This window comes from Callithrix jacchus, chromosome 22 (genome assembly GCF_049354715.1).
Source record: "Callithrix jacchus isolate 240 chromosome 22, calJac240_pri, whole genome shotgun sequence".
Classification (NCBI taxonomy): Eukaryota; Metazoa; Chordata; class Mammalia; order Primates; family Cebidae; genus Callithrix; species Callithrix jacchus.
In genome coordinates, this window is record NC_133523.1 from 36003573 (window position 1) to 36022263 (window position 18691).

At 49.9% G+C, this 18691-nt stretch overlaps 1 protein-coding gene across 2 annotated transcripts; it reads right to left on the minus strand.

The window, feature by feature from the left end:
- Positions 1-1244: 1244 nt before the first annotated feature.
- On the minus strand, positions 1245-18556 carry BLVRB (biliverdin reductase B). 2 transcript variants are annotated; one of them, XM_002762136.5, is made up of 5 exons: positions 18421-18556; positions 12587-12751; positions 12361-12450; positions 5257-5385; positions 1245-1525 (listed from the first exon to the last, which is right to left on the minus strand). In XM_002762136.5, the coding sequence occupies exons 1-5, from the start codon at positions 18497-18499 to the stop codon at positions 1368-1370; spliced, it is 621 nt and encodes a 206-aa protein (XP_002762182.1). In that variant the 5' UTR covers positions 18500-18556; the 3' UTR covers positions 1245-1367. The 2 variants fall into 2 exon arrangements, with proteins under 2 accessions (XP_002762182.1, XP_054106122.1); XM_054250147.2 differs by lacking the exon at positions 12361-12450.
- Positions 18557-18691: the final 135 nt, after the last annotated feature.

The window sequence follows — 18691 nt, forward strand, 5'->3', positions numbered from 1 at the left end:
CTCTACTGCATTTGGGTTTTTGTTTCTGAGAGGGGGTCCCACTCTGCCGTGTCTGCTGGAGTGCAGTGGTGTACCTCGGCTCACTGCAGCCTCAGCCTCCCTCCCCAAAGTGCTACTGTAATTGTCCCCAGGTTACAGCTGTGAGCTTCTTCCTGATGCCTTGCCTCCACCCCTCAACAACTGTCCACTCAGACTCCCAGGCATTCCCCCCACCCTCTCTCTCCCCGCCTCCTTATGGCTCAGGCTCCAACTCAAACTCCCCCTGGGCTCTCAGCCTCCATTCCTGTGCCCTTCCCATCTGCCTTCACAGAGTAGCCAAAGGAAGCTTCATAAAACCCACACCCAACTGTCCCCACAACACCCTTACCTCTCTGGCGCTCCACTCCTTGCATAAATCCTCAAAATAAAGCACAAACGTTTTTTATTTTCAGAGACAGGGTCTTGATCTGTCCTATAGTTGGAATGCATTGGCTAGCCTTGACCTCGAGGCCTCAAGCTATCCTTCCATCACAGCCTCCTGAGTATCTGGGACTACAGGTGCACACCACCATGCCCAGCTATGTTTTTAAAAATAGTTTTGTAGATATGGGGTCTTGCTATGTTGTCCAATCTGGACTCCTGGCTTCAAGCCATCTCACCTCAGCCTCCTGAGTATCTGGAATGACAAGTGCACACCACCATGCCCAGCTAAGTTATTATTTTTTTGAGATGAAGTCTTGCTCTGTCACCCAGCCTGGAGTGCAGTGGCCTGATCTCGGCTCACTGCAACCTCCACCTCCTGGGTTCAAGCAATTCTCCTGCCTCAGCCTCCCAAGTCGCTGGGATTACAGGTGCATGTCACCACACCTGGCTAATTTTTTTTTTTTGAGGTGAAGTCTCCCTCTGTTACCCAGGCTGGAGTGCAATGGTGTGGTCTTGGCTCACTGCAACCTCCACCTCCTGGATTCAAGCAATTCTCCTGCTTCAGCCTCCCCAGTAGCTGGGATTATAGGTGCCCACCACCACGCTTGGCTAATTTTTGTATTTTTAGTAGAGATGGGGTTTCACCATGTTGGCCAGGCTGGTCTTGAACTTCTGACCTCAAGTGGCCTACTTGCCTCAGCCTCCCAAAGTGCTGGGATTCCAGGCATGAGCCACCACACCTGAATAAACTGCTATTGAATAAATGAATGAAAATCTTACACATAGGCAGGCAGACACACTGAAATACTCAGACAGAGGCAGAGAGAGGAGGAGTCACAGAGTTGGGTTCTCTAGAATAATTTGAAGCTCTTGGCTCAACATTTATTGCTTGGCTTAACATTTATTGCCTCCTTCCTTTGCTCCTCATGTCCCAGAATGCCACCTTCCCAGATGGGGACTGAGTGCTACTGGTACTGGTGGGAGGGGTAGGTGCTGTGCCCGTCGTACTCATTGGTGGTGAGGCAGTGCAGCATGAAGTGGCCCAGGTCATGTTTGGAGATGACCCTCGAGGGCCCTCGTCCATCTAGGGTCACCGTGTACGCCCCAGTTAGCGGCTGGTCTCCTGTGAAGTAATAAGACAGGCTGGGTGAAGCAGACATCTTTCCCCTCCTGCAAAATTCGACCCCCAGAAAGACCTTCCCAGGGTGCCTACTGTGTGCCCAGCCTGGGTGGCATGACAGCCAAGAATGGGCTTCCCATATGCAGGTGCTCATCTGTACCCTTTGCTTTATTCATTGGAGAATCCTTATTGATTACCTGTTATGTGGCTAGGTTCTGGGCACCCAGCAAGGGACAAAGCAGACAGAAATCCCCTGCCCTGGCTGGGCACTGTGCCTCATGCCTGTAATCTCAGCACTTTGGGAGGCCAAGGTGGGAGGATCACTTGAGCTCATGAGTTTGAGACCAGCCAACATGGCAAAACCACATCTCTACAAAAAATGCAAAAATTAGCTGGGCGTGGTGCTTATATCTATCTGTAGTCCCAGCCACTTGGGCAACTGAGGCAGGAGAATCACTTGAACCCGGGGGGTGGAGGTTGCAGTGAGCCAAGATTGTGCCACTGCATTCCAGCCTGATGAGGGAGACCATGTCTCTCTCGCTCCTGGGTTCAAGTGATTCTCTGACCTCAGCCTCCTGAGTAACTGGAATTACAGGTACACGCCACCATGCCTGGCTAATTTTTTTTGTATTTTTAGTAGAGACAGGTTTTTGCCATGTTGGCCAGGGTGGTCTCAAACTTCTGGTCTTAAGCAAGCCACCCTCCTCAGCCTCCCAAAGTGCTGAGATTATAAGCATGAGCCACCACACCCAGCCTCTGAGTATTAACTTTAAACTTGGGAGATGAAGGACCATGTGGCCAGGAGCGGTGGCTCATGCTGGTAATCCCAGGAACACATACCCTCACCCATGTGGCATTCCTGCCCAACATGTTTATTCTGAATTTATGGCAAGACCCCTAGAAAATCCAGAATGTGGGCCAATGAAAGTCACCTGGCCATTTAATGTGAGAAATTTGAAGAAAAAGGCTTGAGAGATGGTTCCAGATTTAAGGTGACATGGCAACTAAATTTGATACACAAGCTTCAGCTGGATCCTCCTGAGGGGGGCAGGGCAGGTTGAAAAGTTTTTGTTTTGTTTTGTTTTAAACACAAAGCCTTGCCTTGTCACCCAGGCTGGAGTGCAGTGGCACAGTCTTGGCTCACTGCAACCTCCACCTCCCAGGTTCAAGCAACTCTTGTGCCTTAGCCTCCGGAGTAGTTGGGATTACAGGTGCCCACCACCATGCCCAGCTGATGTTCATATTTTTCAAAGAGAGGGGGGTCGGGGCGGTGGGGGGGCTCACCATGTTGGCCAGGCTGGTCTCGAACTCCTTCCCTCAAGTGATCTGCCCACCTCAGTCTGCTAAGTGCTGGGATTCCAGATGTGAGCTACCTCGTGGCCCGACAATTGGGGAAATTTGACTATGAAGTAGATACTAAATGATATAGAGTAAATGTCACTTCCCTTAGGTGTGATAATGTTTTGTGAGCAAATATCTTCCTTTTGGGAGATGCCTGTCGAGGTTAGGAATGGAGTGTGACAATGTGGCAATTCCTCTCAAATGATTAAGCCAAATATATATGCACATATTTTTACATAATATACTCAGCAAAATTATCTATATATTCATGGAGAGAGGGTGGAGAAAGAGAGAGTGAGAGAACAGGACAAAATGCTAACCACTGAACCTAAACCAAGGGCTTATGTGTATTTATAAACCTTTATTTTATTTATTTTTTTATTTATGTATTTATTGAGATGGAGTTTCGCTCTTGTTACCCAGGCTGGAGTGCAATGGCGCGATCTCGGCTCACCACAACCTCTGCCTCCTGGGTCCAGGCAATTCTCCTGCCTCAGCCTCCTGAGTAGCTGGGATTACAGGCACACACCACCATGCCCAGCTAATTTTTTGTATTTTGAGTAGAGACGGGGTTTCACCATGTTGACCAGGACGGTCTCAATCTCTTGACCTCGTGATCCACCCGCCTCGGCCTCCCAAAGTGCTGGGATTACAGGCGTGAGCCACCGCGCCCAGCCCTCATAAACCTTTAATGCTTTCAACTTCTCTGGAGGTTTGAAAGTTTTCACACACACCCCAAAACAACAACAAAAAGCCACTTAGAAGAAAAATCCTTCAAAATATTACTCTGTGTTAAGTACTTCTCAGGCCTGATCTCTATTTACTTTTTTTTTTTTTTTTTTTTTTGAGACCAAGTCTTGCTTTGTTGTCCAGGCTGGAATGCAGTGGCGCCATTTCAGCTCACTGAAGCCTCCAGCTCTCTGGTTCAATCGATTCGCTGGGGATGGGATTCTCACTCAGCTTCACCACGCAGCTTCACTGCTGATTCAAAGCTTAGAATTCTGGTCCAAATAGGGTCCTGCTAAGTCTCCCTTAATTGAACCCAAAATATTGAACCTTATTTGAACCTGTAAGTTATAAACCTCTTCCTGTCAGGGTCCTCAGTAGGTAGAGGGCAAAGCAGATTTGCTCTTCTAGAGCAAATGTGTTGGAGATGCAAGTGGTGGCCTCAGGGCCTTTGCACTGCTGTCCTGTCACCCCAGATCCTCCTTCCTCCAGATATTCACTTGCCTTACTCCCTCACCGCAGAAAGCTATCTCAGAGAGCTAAAAATACAGCGCTCCATCAGTCCCTTTACCGAGCTTTAGTATTTATTCATCCAACTAATTACTACCCAATATTAATATCTATCTTTTCTTGTTTTTTTTTTTTTTTTTGTTTTTGAAACGGAGTCTCACTATGTCACCTGGGCTGGAGTGCAGGGGCGTCATCTAAGCTCACTGCAACCTCCACCTCCTGGGTTCAAGTGATTCTTCTGCCTCAGCCTCCCTATTAGCTAGGATTGCAGGTGCATGCCACCATGCATGGCTGATTTTTTGTATTTTCAGTACAGACTGGGTTTCACTGTGTTAGCGAAGATGGTCTCAATCGCCTGACCTCGTGATCTGCCTGCCTCTGCCTCCCAAAGTGCTGGGAGTACAGGGGTGAGACACCATGCCCGGCCTTCCTTTTTTTAGACAGTGGCTCACTCTGTTTTGCAGCCTGGAGTGCAGTGGCTCTATCACAGCTCACTGCAGCCTTCATCTCCTGGGCTCAAGCCATCCTCCCGCCACAGCCTCCCAGTAGCTAGGACCGCAGGTGTGCGCCACCATGCCCAGCTAATTTTTTTTTTTTTGTAGAGAGTGGTCTATGTTGCCCAGGCTGGTCTCAAACCCCTAGGCTGAAGCGATCCTCCCATCTTGGCTTCCTTAAGTGATGGGATTACAGGTGTGAGCCACCACACCTGGTCTATCTATCTATCTATGTAATCTCTATCTCCCACATTAGAAATGTAAGCCTTGGTTGGGTGTGCTGATACATACCTGTAATCCCAGCTACTTAGGAGGCTGAGGCACAGAATCCATAGACATAGTGGATTAAACCATTAGCCAGTGGTAATCCCCTCAGCCTTTAATCCCTCACCACTCCCCGGAGTTGAAAGTCCCAACCCTCTAATCCAGCCTTGGTCTTTCTGCCTGGGGGCTGCCAGCAATCAGTCAACTCATTAGCATAGAAAAAGACATCATTTTGGAGATTCCAAGGATTTTAGGAGGGTCAAAGACCAAACATGTATGCTGCAATATCATAGGAAGGTTTGCAATGTTAGGGGAGTCAGGGAAGGCCTTGTGGATCTCCACAGGGCAGGAGGGAACAGGCAGATGGCGTGGGTGCCACCGGGTCCCTGCCCCGCTTACCTATGTGTGGTGGCATCACTGCCACATACTTCAGGCCCGACTCCTGCAGCACCTTGTGCATCCGGATGTGGTCATCGGTCACGGCCTGCAGTCGTGGGGGCACCTTGCTGGGGTCCCAGAGCAGGAAGGCTGGAGGGGGACACAGGGCAGGGTTAGCCTGGGCTCTTTCATTTTTAAATTTTTATTTATTTATTTTTATTTTTTTGAGACGGAGTTTCTCTCTTGTTACCCAGGCTGGAGTGCAATGGTGCGATCTCGGCTCACCGAAACCTCCGCCTCCTGGGTCCAGGCAATTCTCCTGCCTCAGCCTCCCGAGTAGCTGCCACCATGCCCAGCTAATTTTTTGTATTTTGAGTAGAGACGGGGTTTCACCATGTTGACCAGGATGGTCTCGATCTCTCGACCTCGTGATCTACCCGCCTCGGCCTCCCAAAGTGCTTGGATTACAGGCGTGAGCCACCGCGCCTGGCTGTAGCCTGGGATCTTGTCTTTTTTTTTTTTTTTTTTTGAGACAGAATCTCACTGTCACCCAGGCTGGAGTGCAGTGACGCAATCTCGGCTTACTGCAACCTCCTGCCTCCTGGGTTCAAGCAGTTCTCCTGCCTTAGCTTCCCCAGTAGCTGGGAATACAGGTACACACCACCATGCCTGACTAATTTTTGTATTTTTAGTACAGACAGGGTTTCACCGTGTTGGCCAGGCTGGTCTCAAACTCCTGACCTCAGGTGATCTTCCCGCCTCTGCCTCCCAAAGTGCTGGGATTACTGGCATGAGCCACTGTGGCCGGCCAAGGGCTGGCTTGTCCTGATGCTAGGACAAAGCCCTGCCATGGCTCACCATTGCCTTCATGTTGCAAAAACAGGGAGTCCTCTGAACCTCCTCTTTCCTTCACACCCCTATATAAGAGCTGTCTGCTGATCACAATAATTCCAAATCTGATCTCTTCTCACTCCGCCTGGTCCTGTCCACTGTTACCTCTTGTCTGGACCAGCCCAGCAGCCTCCTCCCTGGTCCCTCAGCCCCTCCTTCCCACCCCTATCAGTTCACATCCATAGATCCATCTCACTCGGGAGAAGCAAAGTCTTCATAGCCCTGCCTGATATGGCCCATCAGCTCTGTGACATCCCTGCCTACCCTGCCTGCTACTCTGCCTTACACTGCTCCAGCCTTCTGCCTCCCATACTCTCCCTTACACTGCTCCAGCCTGCCTCCCAGCCTTTGCAACGTCTGATCCCTCTGCCCTGATGCATTTCCCTCTCTTTTTTTTCCCCTCTGAGACACGCAGATCACGAGGTCAAGATAATCAAGACCATCCTGGTAAACATGCTGAAGCCCCGTCTCTAAAAAAATAAATTAAATAAATAAAATACAATTTCAAAACCCCATCTCCCCCAGCCCAGCTTACCAATCCCTTTTCTTGGGGCCTTGTTTTCTCCCTAGGACCCATCCCCTGCCACCACACCCTAGAGTTATCCTGTGACGCTATCACATCTCCTGCCCTAATCCCAGCCCTTTGAAGTGCCTGGAACGTTGTAGGTACTCACTAAATATTTGTTCAGGAATTACCGACAAGCTGTAACTTGGCCAAGCTATACCAGCTGACATTTACAGAACATTTACCTCGAGCTAAGAACTATGCTAAATATTTTTAGGAGTAGTTTGGTGAATAGTTAAGAGCTTGCTGCCTAAAAAAGTCAAGTTCCAGATCGACCACTGGCCAGCTGCCTGTTTTCTCAAGTGCAAACTGGGATGATATAAATTGTTCAAAGCCTGTGGGCACAGTGGCTCACGCCTGTAATTCCAGCATTTTGGGAGGCTGAGGTGGGAGGATCAGTTGAGCCCAGCAGTTTTAGACTCACCTGGGTAAGATGGTGAGACCCGTCTCTACAAAAATTTAAAAAATTAGCTAGGTTGGCCAGGCGTGGTGGCTCACGCCTGTAATCCAAGCACTTTGGAGGCCAAGGTGGGCGGATCACCAGAGGTTGGGAGTTCAAAACCAGCCTGACCAACATGGTGAAACTCCATCTTAAAAAAAAAAAAAATTAGCCACATCCGGTGATCCACACCTGTGGTCTTAGCTGCTCAGAAGGCTGAGGTAAGAGGATCGCTTGAGCTCAGGAGTTCCAGGCTGCAGTGAGCTATGATTGCACCACTGCACTCCAGCCTGGGCAACAGAGCAAGACCTTGTCTCAAAAAATAGGCTGGGTGTGGTGGCTCACACCTATAATCCCAGCACTTTGGGAGGCCAAGGTGGGTGGATCACCTAAGGTTGGGAGTTTGAGACCAGCCTGACCAACATGGATGAAACCCTGTCTCTACCACAAATAAAAATTAGCGAGCGTCATTGCAGGCACCTGTAATCCCAGCTACTCGGGAGACTGAGGCAGGAGAATTGCTTGAACCTGGGAGGTGGAGGTTGCAGTCAGCTGAGATTGTGCCACTGCACTCCAGCCTGGGCAACAAGAACAAGATTCCATCTCAAAAAAAAAAAAAAAGAAAGAAAAAATAAATAGTTTGAGTAATGTTAGTGGTTATAAAAAGGTGTGTCACAGAGGCCAGCCTGGGCAATACAGCCAGGCCCTTGTTGCAATAAAAATTTTAAAACTTAGACAGGCCTGTGGTCTCAGCTACTCAGGAGGATCCCTTGAGCCCAGGAGTTGGAGGCTGCAGTGAGCTATGATCACATCACTGCTCTCCAGCCTGGGTGACAAGACCTTGTTTTTTGTTGTTTTTTTTTTTTTTTTTTGAGACGGAGTTTTACTATTGTTACCCAGGCTGGAATGCAATGGCGTGATCTCGGCTCACTGAAACCTCCGCCTCCTGGGTTCAGGCAATTCTCCCACCTCAGCCTCCTGAGTAGCTGGGATTATAGGCACGCGCCACCATGCCCAGCTAATTTTTTGTATTTTTAGTAGAGACGGGGTTTCACCATGTTGACCAGGATGGTCTCGATCTCTTGACCTCGTGATCCACCCGCCTCAGCCTCCCAAAGTGCTGGGATTACAGGCTTGCGCCCGGCAAGACCTCGTTTTAGGAAAGAAAAAATTTAAAAAAGGTGTGACAGAGTAAAACACAATTAGTGGTCACTGTGATTGTGTCATTGATTCATAGAGAGCAGGAGTTCCTTTTTTTTTTTTTTTGGAGTACAGTGGAGTGATCTCCACTCATTGCAACCTGTACCTCCAAGTTCCAAGTGATTCTCCTGCCTCAGCCACCTGTGTAGATGGGATTACAAGCGCTGGCCACCACACCCGGCTAGTTTTTGTATTTTTGTTAGAGACGGGGTTTCACCATGTTGGCCAGGCTGGTCTCAAACTTCTGACCTCAAGTGATCCACCCACCTTGGTCTCCCAAAGTACTGGGATTACATGCGAGCCACCACACCTGGCCAACAAACATATTCCTTATTTTAAAATTGTGATTGTCTCAAAAAAAACCAAAAGAAACAAACCCAAATAGAAACAAAACAGAAACTATTTGTGTACGTGCATAGTTAACACATTATAAAACACAATTACAGTTTTAAAATAAGAAATGTTTGTTGGCCAGGTGTGGTGGCTCATGTGTAATCCCAGCACTTTGGGAGGCCCTGACTGGTAGATCACTTGAGTCCAGGAGTTCAAGACCAACCTGGGCAACATGGCAAAACAAAACTGCGTCTCTACGAAAAATACAAAAATCAGCCAGTCTCATAACCCAGTCTCAAAATAAGTAAATGAGTAGATACAAATTTAAAAAAACCTTTTTTTAAAGGAATATGGTTGTTCACACAACTATTCTTTTAAATTTTCTGTTTAAATTTTTTTTTTTTTTTGAGATGGAGTCGCTCCGTCACCCAGGCTGGAGTGCAATGGTGCGATCTCAGTTCACTGCAACCTCCTCCTTCCGGGTTCAAGCAAATCTCTGCCTCAGCCTCCTGAGTAGCTGGCATTATAGGCGCCACCACCACGCCAGCCTAATTTTTGTATTTTTAGTAGAGACAGTGTTTCACCGTCTTGGCCAGGCTGGTCTTGAACTCCTGACCTTGTGATCCACCTGCCTCAGCCTCTCAAAGTGTTGGGATTACAGGCATTAGCCACCACAGCCAGCTGTTTGAAAATTTTTACAATAACAATTTTTAAAAGCATGTTAAAGACCTACACATTGAAGCAAGCAGCCATAGTGTATGTAAGCTAACTTCAAATGGGTCAGAAAAAAAACACTGTGTGTCTGTGAACAGAGGTGGGTAGGTACACTGGTGTCCTTTCGATTTTTCATACTTTTCAGATCATTTCCAAATAAAAAGTTAAGCTGGACTCAATGGCTCATACCTGTTGTCCCAGCTATTTCAGAGGCTAAAGTGAGGGGATTCCTTGAGCCCAGGAGTTTGAGGGTATGATAAGCTATAATCAGGCCATTGTCCTTCAGCCTGGGTGACAGAGCCAGACCTTGTCTCTAATGTTTTTTTGTTTATAAGTGAAAAAACAAACAAAAACAAATCCTGGCACACGTAAGCCTTTACTATTTAGAAAACAATCTAAACAAAAAAAAATTTGGATAAAAGAAAGCATATTAAATCCATTTTACAGGTTTGTTGTCTTTTTCATGGGAGCAAAACTTAACTACTTAAATTGGTTTTCAAGACATAGGAGAGTTTGGGCACGGTGGCTCACACCTATAATCCCAGCACTTGAGACCAGGAGTTCAGCATCAGCCTGGCCAACATGGCGAAATCTTGCCTCTACCAAAAACACAAAAATTAGCGGGGCATGGTGGCGGGTCCCTGTAATCCCAGCTACTCGGGAGGCTGGGACAGGAGATTGCTGCAGGCCTGTCTTGGTCCCCGGCATCATGAACCAGGGAGGTGGAGCGGCGGTTGCAGTGAGCTAATACTGCGTCACTGTACTCCGGCCTGGGCGATGGAGTGAAGCTTCATCTCAAAGAGAAAAAAAGCCATGGGAGAAAAAGCAACAACAACAAAACTAACAGCAGACCATTCCAATCAGGGAACAGAAGTAAGACCTTGTCTCTATAAAAAAATTAAACAATTAGCCAGGCGTGGCGATGCATGCCTATCGTCCCAGCCCTGGGAGGCAGCATGGGGAGGAGCTCTTGAATCCAGGCTGAGGCTGCAGTGAGCCATGGTTGCAGCACTGCATTCCAGCCTGGGTGACAGCAAGACCCTGTCTTAAAAAAAGAGTGAGCCGTTCTGAAATCACAAGTTTAGTATTACCTTTCCATTTCAAAGCTTTGGGGAAAAAAGCCATACATGATTTTGCTTCCTACCCTCCAGCTAGCTCTGGCCTCCAGGCCTCTCTGCTTGCTTTGTCCTCTGCCTGCCTGTAATTACAATCATCAGACAGCCCTCCCTCATGTGACTTCCCTTTCCAGGGATGCAATTTGTGTGATGAAACACACTCGAGGTCAGGAGTTCAAGACCGACCTGGCCAACATGGTAAAAAATCGAGACCATCCTGGTCAACATGGTGAAACCCCGTCTCTACTAAAAATACAAAAATTTGATGGGCATGGTGGCAGATGCCTGTAATCCCAGCTACTCGGGAGGCTGAGGCAGGAGAATTGCTTGAACCTGGGAGGCAGAAGTTGCAGTGAGCTGAGATCACATCATTGCAGTCCAACCTGGGCGACAAAGCAAGACTTCCTCTCAAAAAAAGAAAAAAAAAAAAAAAAGCGACACAGAGATGAGGAGTGGAGCAGTCAGCTGGGTGCACATTCCAGCTCTGCCAGCCACAGCTATGTGAACTCTGGCAAGCCCACTGGTCTTGTGCCTCGGCTCCCTGCGCTACACCTACAAATAGTAGGTGCTCAGAAGAGACCAGCTGTTGTTATTGTATAAGCACCCAGAGGGGTTTGGGGAGCATTCAGTGGCATTCGTCTCTAAGGTGCTCACTAGCACCCAGTGCACAGTAAGTTCTCAGTAAGTGCTGTTAAAATGAACTGCTCCTGGTCAGGCATGGTGGCTCACACTTGTAATCCCAGCACTTTGGGAGGTTGAGTCAGGCAGACCACTTGAGCCCAGGATTCAAGACCAGCCTGGCCAACATGGCAAAACCTTGTCTCTACTAAAAATACAAAAATACAAAAATGAGCATGGTGGTGCATGCCTGTCGTGCCAGTTACTTGAGAGGCTGAGGTGGGAGAATTGCCTGAACCCAGGAGGTGGAGGTTACATTAAGCTGAGATTGCACCACTGCACTCCAACCCGGGTGACAGAGTGAGACCCTGTCTCAAAAAGAAAGAATTACCCGCTCCTGTTCTGCACTGTGTAGCCTTCCTTTTAGCTTACGCAGGACAGTCTGGGCGCGGTGGCTCACACCTGTAATCCCAGCACTTTGGGAGGTCGAGGTGGGCAGATCACCTGAGGTCAGGAGTTTGAGATCAACTTGGCCAACACGGTGATCCCCATCTCCACTAAAAATACAAAAATTAGCTGAGTGTGGTGGTGCGTGCCTGTAGTCTCAGCTACTTGGGAGGCTGAGGCAGGAGAATTGCTTGAACCTGGGAGGCGGAGGTTGCAGTGAGCCCAGATAGCTCCACAGCACTCCAGCCTGGGCTTCAGAGGGAGACTCCATCTCAAAAAAAACAAAAATAATTAAAAATAAATAAATAGATAGATTATACAGGATAACTATTTGCGTAATATCCTTGTCCCCATAATCGGGAGCTCTGTGAGGGCAGAGACCTACTATATATCCACGCTCTATCACTTCCTCTGGGAGGCCCACCCTGACGTCTCTCACTCAGCCTGGGTCAGACGCCTCCTCTGGACTCCCACAGACCTGTGACAGTTTCTCCCACCCTGGCCCTGTCTGCTCTGCCTGTGCCTCCCCCATCTCAGCTCTGATTATCTGTATGTCAGTTTGATCACGGATCTGTTTAACCCTCTCTCCCATCTGTGATCCTGTGTGTGTGGAGGGCCCCAGGCTGTGCAGATCACCATTGTGTCCCCAGCATCACCCAGTAAGGTTCAGACACAGCTAGCTGGTGCGCAATAAATGCACAGTAACATGGAATGGCTTCAGTGTCACCTTTCAGAGGGCCACGGGCTGCCTCCCCAGTACTCACCACCCAGTTCAGACCCACCACCATGATCCCACCACCCACCCGAGGTGCAGGCCACGACCTTGTCCACACCGTGAGCCTTCATGGCTGCCACAATGTTCCGGGCGCCCTCGGACATCACTGTAGTGGGACCTTAGAGGGGACAGAGAGTGGCTGTCACTGGTGGGTGGTGGCGGTGGCAAGGGTGGCAGGGGTGGGGCTGGAGGCAGGGGTGGCGCTGGGGGCCGAGGTGTAGGGGAGGGCCGTGGGCAGAGGGGGGGCTCAGTACTGAGGTCATTCCGGGTGCCCAGCAGCACGATGACAGCGTCCTGCCCAGCCACGGTCTTGTCCACATCGGTTGCCTGCAGAACATCTCCCACTACCACGTGGGCCGGCTGCGGCCCCTCCGAAGGCAGCCTGGAGGAGTCCCGCACCAGCACCGTCACTTCGTAACCTGTGGGCAAAGAGGAGCAGAGAGTCTTGTCAGTGGGCTCGCCGGCTGGCACTCTGGGGCTCCAAGGGCTGGGTTCTGGAAGCCACTATAAACTCTCAAATTCATCCCCTCCTCTGTTCTGGGGAAGTGGTCTTCAAACATTTTTGTTTTTGTTTGTTTTCATTTTCTTTGTTTTTGAGACAGGGTCTCCCTCTCTTGCCCAGGCTGGAGTGCAGTGGTGCAGTCACAGCTCACTGCAGCCTCAACCTCCCGGGTTCAACTGATCCTCCCATCTCAGTACCCGAAGTAGCTGGGACTACAGTGTGCACCACCATGCCCAGTTAATTTTGCAATTTTTTGTAGAGAAGGGGTTTTGTCATGTTGCCCAGGCTGGTCTTGAACTCCTGGCCTCAGGTGATCTGCCTGCCTCAGCCTCCCCATGAGCCACGAACCTTGGCCTTCAAACATTTTTGCTGGCATACCTACAATTGATGTTTAGTATTGGGCTCATTGTTAAAATAGACCATGCCTTGGCCGGGCGAGGTAGCTCACGCCTGTAATCCCAGTACTTTTGGAGGCTGAGGCGGGCAGATCACCTGAGGTCAGGAGTTAGGATCAGCCTGGACAACATGATGAAACCCCATCTCTACTATAAATACAAAATCAGCTGGGTATAGTGACACATACCTATAATCCCAGCTACTTGGGAGGCTGGCGCAAGAGACTCACTTGGACCCGGGAGGTGGAGGTTGCAGTGAGCCAAGATTGCACCAGTGCACTCCAGCCTGAGTGACAGAGCAAGGCTCCATCTCAAAAAAAAAAAGCTACCTGGTTGTTTGCCATTATTATGCTGTCTTATTCCTTTATTTTATAGAGCTAGGATTTCATTTTGCTGAGCAGTCTAGGGAAATATAAAGATACAATAAGGCCAGGTGTAGTGGCTCATGCCTGTAATCCCAGCATTTTAGGAGGCTGAGGTGGGCAGATCACTTAAGGCCAGGAGTTCAAGACCAGCCAGCCTGGGCAATGGTGAAACACCATCTCTACTAAAAATACCAAAATTAGCCGGTTGTGGTGGTGCAGACTGTAATTCCAGCTACTCAGGAGGCTGAAGCATGAGAATTGCTTGAGCCTGGGAAGCGGAGGATACAGTGAGCCGAGATCACATCACTGCTCTCAAGCCTGGGAGACAGAGCAAGACTCTGTCTCAAAACAAAACAAAATAGGCTGGGCACGGTGGCTCATGCCTGTAATCCCAGCACTTTGGGAGGCTGAGGTGGGTGGATCACTTGAGGTCAGGAGTTTGAGACCAGCCTGGCTAACATGGTGAAATCCTGTCTCTATTAAAAATACGAAAAATTAGCCAGGCATGGTGGCAGGCACCTGTAATCCCAGCTACTCGGGAGGCTGAGGTAGGAGAATTGCTTGAACCTGGGAGGCAGAGATTGCAGTGAGCCAAGATCATGTCATTGCACTCCAGCCTGGGCAACAAGAGCGAAACTCCATCTCAAAAACAAAACAAAACAAAAAACCACACAAAACCCCCAAAGAGATATGACAAAAAATTTAAAAAAGAAATGGTGTTTTGCCATGTTGGTGAGGCTGGTCTTGAACTCCCGGGATCAAGCAATCTGACTGTCACGGCCTTCTATAGCGCTGGGATCACAGGCATGAGCCATTGAGCCCAGCATATTACGCCCTTTAATCATTTTGTGACTTTATCTCCTGGCCTGGTGGAGGCCTGAGTCTCCTTCTTGGTCCTTTTCCTGGGTCCTCCCTGGGCTCCTGGACCCAGTCCTGCCCTCTCCAATCCACATTCCACACAGCAGCCACCCAGAGCTTTCCGCAGTGATATTTAAGTGCTTCCCTGCTCAGGTGCCTCCGGAAATCCTGAAATGCCCTGTGATAAAACTCATGCTTCTCATGCCAGCCTTCCAGGACCCTCGGGATCTGGCTTCCCCTCTCCAGCCTCTGCTGAAGCCTTTGCCCTCTTCACCCATGGCACTTCTTTTTAGTTTTTTTTTTTGAGACAGAGTCTCACTCTGTTGCCCAGCTGGAGTGCAGTGGCACCATCGTGGCTCACTGCAACCTCCACCTCCTGGGTTCAAGCGATTCTTCTGCCTCAGCTTCCCGAGTAGCTGAGACTACAGACACCCGCAACCATGCCCGGCTAATTTTTTTCGTATTCTTTTAGTAGAGATGAAGTTTTGACACATTGACCAGGCTGGTCTCCCAACTCCTGACCTCAGGTGATTCACCTGCCTCAGCCTCCGAAAGTGCTGGGATTACAGATGTGAACCACTGTGCCCAGCCCCCACTGCACTTCTTTCAGTTCCTCAAATGCATGGTGCTGCTTCCTGCCTCCTGGCCTTTGCACGTGCTGTCCCCTCTGCCAGGAACACCCTTCACCCTCTTTTCCCGGTCCCCCCAGTCACTTGTACTTCCTCTGTCACAGTCCTCCTTATGCTGACCTGCAGCAAACCAAGCACCCTGTATGTCTAGGGACTGTGTCATATTTACTGCCATCTCCCTGACCCCTTTTTTTTTTTTTGAGATGGAGTTTTATTCTTGTTGCCCAGGCTGGAGTGCAATGGCGTGATCTCGGCTCACAGCAACCTCTGCCCCCCAGGTTCAAGGGATTCTCCTGACTCAGCCTCCCAAGTAGCTGGGATTACAAATGTCTGCCACCATACCCGCTAATTTTTGTATTTTTAGTAGAGATGGGGTTTCTCCATGTTGGTCAGGCTGGTCTCGAACTCCTGACCTCAGGTGATCCACCTGCCTCGGCCTCCCAAATTGCTGAGATTACAGGCATGAGCCACCACACCCGGCTTTTTTCTTTTTTTTTTTGAGGCAGAGTCACTCTCTTGCCCAGGCTGGAGTGCAGTGGCGCAATCTCTGCTCACTGCAACCTCTGCCTTCAAGGTTCAAGCGATTCTCCTGCCTCAGCCTCCCAAGTAGCTGGAATTACAGGTGTGTGCCGTCATGCTTGGCTAATTTTTGTATTTTTAGTAGAGACAAGGTTTCACCATGTTGGTCAGGCTGGTTTTGAACTCCTGACCTCAGGTGATTTGCCCACCTGTCTCCCATAGTCATGAGCCACCATGCCTGGCCTTGTCCTGTCCACACTGATGGGGAAACTTAGGCAATTTTAGGCAACCGGGCCAGTATCACACAGCTAGTAGGCAGAGAAGCTTGAATTTTTACCTGAGTCTGATCCAGAGACTGCAAAATTCGATGCTAGTCTAAGTATTTCCTGTATAATATCTCATTTAATTATCACAAGAGCCCTAGGGCAAGCACGACCAGTTTCATCTCCACCTTACACATATTTGGGTACACAGATGACAAGGCATTTGGCCACACAGGCTGTAAGCTTGAATTCGGGAAGGCTGGCACCAGAGTGTATGCCTGTCAAGACTCTTGGCCCTACAGAAGCATTGTGAGCTCCAGTTATTCCAAGCCCTTTCTTTTTCTTTCTTTCTTTCTTCCTTCCTTCCTCTTTCTTTCTTTCCTTTTACTTCCTTCTCTCCCCCCCCCACCCCCGCTTTCTATCTTTCTCTGTCACTCAGGCTGGAGTGCAATGGTGCAGTGGCAGGATCTCAGCTCACTGCAACCTCTGCCTCCCAAGTTCAAGCGATTCTTTTGCCTCAGGCTCCCAGGTATCTGGGACCACAGGTGTGTGCCACGATGCCCAGCTAATTTTTGTATTTTTAGTAGAGACGGGGTTTCACCATGTTGGTCAGGCTGGTCGCAAACTTCTGACCTCAGGTGATCCGTCCGCCTTGGCCTCCCAAAGTGCTGGGATTACAGGCATGAGCCACCACACCAGGACTCTTTTTCTTTCTTTTTAATTATTTTTTTTTTTTTTTCATTTTAGAGACAGGGTCTCACTGGGTCACCCAGGCTGGAGTGCAGTGGCACAAACACAGCTCACTGTAGCCTTCAACTCCTGAGCTCAAGCAATCCTCTCACTTCAGTCTTCTTTTTTTTTTTTTTTTTTTGAGACAGAGTTTCGCTCTTGTTACTCAGGGTGGAGTGCAATGGCGCGATCTCAGCTCACCGCAACCTCTGCCTCCTGGGTTTAGGCAATTCTCCTGCCTCAGCCTCCTAAGTAGCTGGTATTACAGGCACGTGCCACCACACCCAGATAATTTTTTGTATTTTTAGTAGAGACCAGGTTTCACCATGTTGACCAGGATGGTCTCGATCTCTTGACCTTGTGATCCACCCATCTCGGCCTCCCAAAGTGCTGGGATTACAGGTGTGAGCCACCGTGCCCAGCCCTCACTTCAGCCTTCTGAGTAGCTGGGACTACAGGCATGCATCACCACGCCCAGCTAATTTGTTTTTATTTTTTATATTGTTGTAGAGATGGGATCTTGCTCTGTTGCCCAGGCTAGTCTCAAACTCCTGGCCTCAAGCTATCCTCCCGCCTTGGCCTCCCAAAGTGCTGGGATTACAGGCATGAGCCACTGTGCCTGACCTGCCCTTCCTTTGGCTATTGGGGACGGCAAAGCTGAGAGCTGGGAAGAGATTTTTCAGCACCACAGTTTTGTAGCTCCCCAGGCTTCCATTCTCAATTCCCCTGAGTGCAGTCCCAGCTATAACCAGCAGGGTGGGTGAGTGAAATTCACTGGTTTTCCAGGTGACTCAGCACCTCTCAACTTCTCTCTTACTTCCTTCTCTAGTACTCCCCAATAAATGCTTATCAGCAAATTGGTTTTTACCGAGGCCCACAGCTCCCCACTCTTCACAAGTCACTATCCTCACATGGTCTGCCTGGGGAAGGGAAGAGGTTTGGGCCTAGTGAAGAACTTTCAGATTCCCTCCAAGGGAGACAGCAGAGTGGGGTCCTGGCGGCCTCCATCCTTTTGGGGCATGCAGATAGTCGGTATCTTTAGAGTCACCAAGGCCTGCTGGGGTGGGGCCCCATATCTGGAAGTCCCAGGCCCAGCTGGGAGTTGGTCAAGTCTGGGCTGTGGGGGAGGGGGGTGCTGGAAGATGGTTATCTCCTTTCCTGCCAACTCTCCTGGGGCAACTCCAAATTTTCAGCCCTGGGAAAGTCCTGGCTTTTCTAGGACTGCTGTCCCCAAGTCTTCACTCACGTCTCTTTGTGACTCCTTCCCTTTAGGTACTCACAGCAATCTGAGCCCCCAACTTTTTCATTTTCCAGCTCTCATGCACCAGCCGAGAGCCTGAGGACTGCAGCAGGAGCTTTGTTCAAATCCCAGCCCTGTCAGTTACCAGCTGTGTGATATTGGGCAAGTCACTCTCTGGGCCTCAGTTTTCTCATCTGTCAAGTGGAGGAACACAAGTTCCCACTCCATTTTGAGAGCTCCCATGTGAAGAGACGACAGAGCAAGCCTGCCTTGTCAACAAACACCACCTCCACCACAATAGTGACAACGGCATTGCATAAGAGCCCTAGACTTACATACACACATGACTGTGCCTCTGGATTCCTCCCAGGTCTCCCATGGCCGATTCCTCTCTGCCTCGAACTCACATAAACTTGGATCTCACAACCTTCCCCATTTCTGCCCCCGTGGCCACATGCTTTGGCCCCTGAGTCCTCACCTGGCTGGGGCGCTCAAGGCTCCAGCCAGCCTCGGCCCGGCCCCATGGTGCCCCTTCCTAAAGCTCTGCCCGTCTTTCCCCTGATACGCCCCGCCCGCCCCAGCTCATGCCTGCTTGTACCGCCTGCGCCAGAGTGGTGAGCCCGGTCTGGCCAGTGGCGCCGAAGATCGCGATCTTCTTGACAGCCATCCTGCGGGGTCGTGGGGGTGCAAGGCCTCAGAGTCTCGGCACGCGCGGGAACCCACTGGATGCTGGGCGGCGCTCTCTGCCCTACTCATGCAGGAACAACGGGGCGGAGCTGGCTCTCAGGGCCACTCCTCAGCCCCGCTCCGCCCGCGGCTGAGGTCGAGGGGCGGAGCCTAACGCGGGTGGGCGGGATAG

What these genes read in the sequence shown, in the direction of transcription:
- BLVRB (XM_002762136.5), bottom strand. Translation starts at nt 18,499, where the DNA reads ATGGCTGTCAAGAAGATCGCGATCTTCGGCGCCACTGGCCAGACCGGG. An exon ending in GGGCACCCGGAATGACCTCA is followed by an intron (nt 12,451 to 12,586) that starts GTACTGAGCCCC and finishes GTCCCCTCTAAG; the next exon opens with GTCCCACTACAGTGATGTCC. An exon ending in AGTGATGCCACCACACATAG is followed by an intron (nt 1,526 to 5,256) that starts GTAAGCGGGGCA and finishes ATTACTTCACAG; the next exon opens with GAGACCAGCCGCTAACTGGG.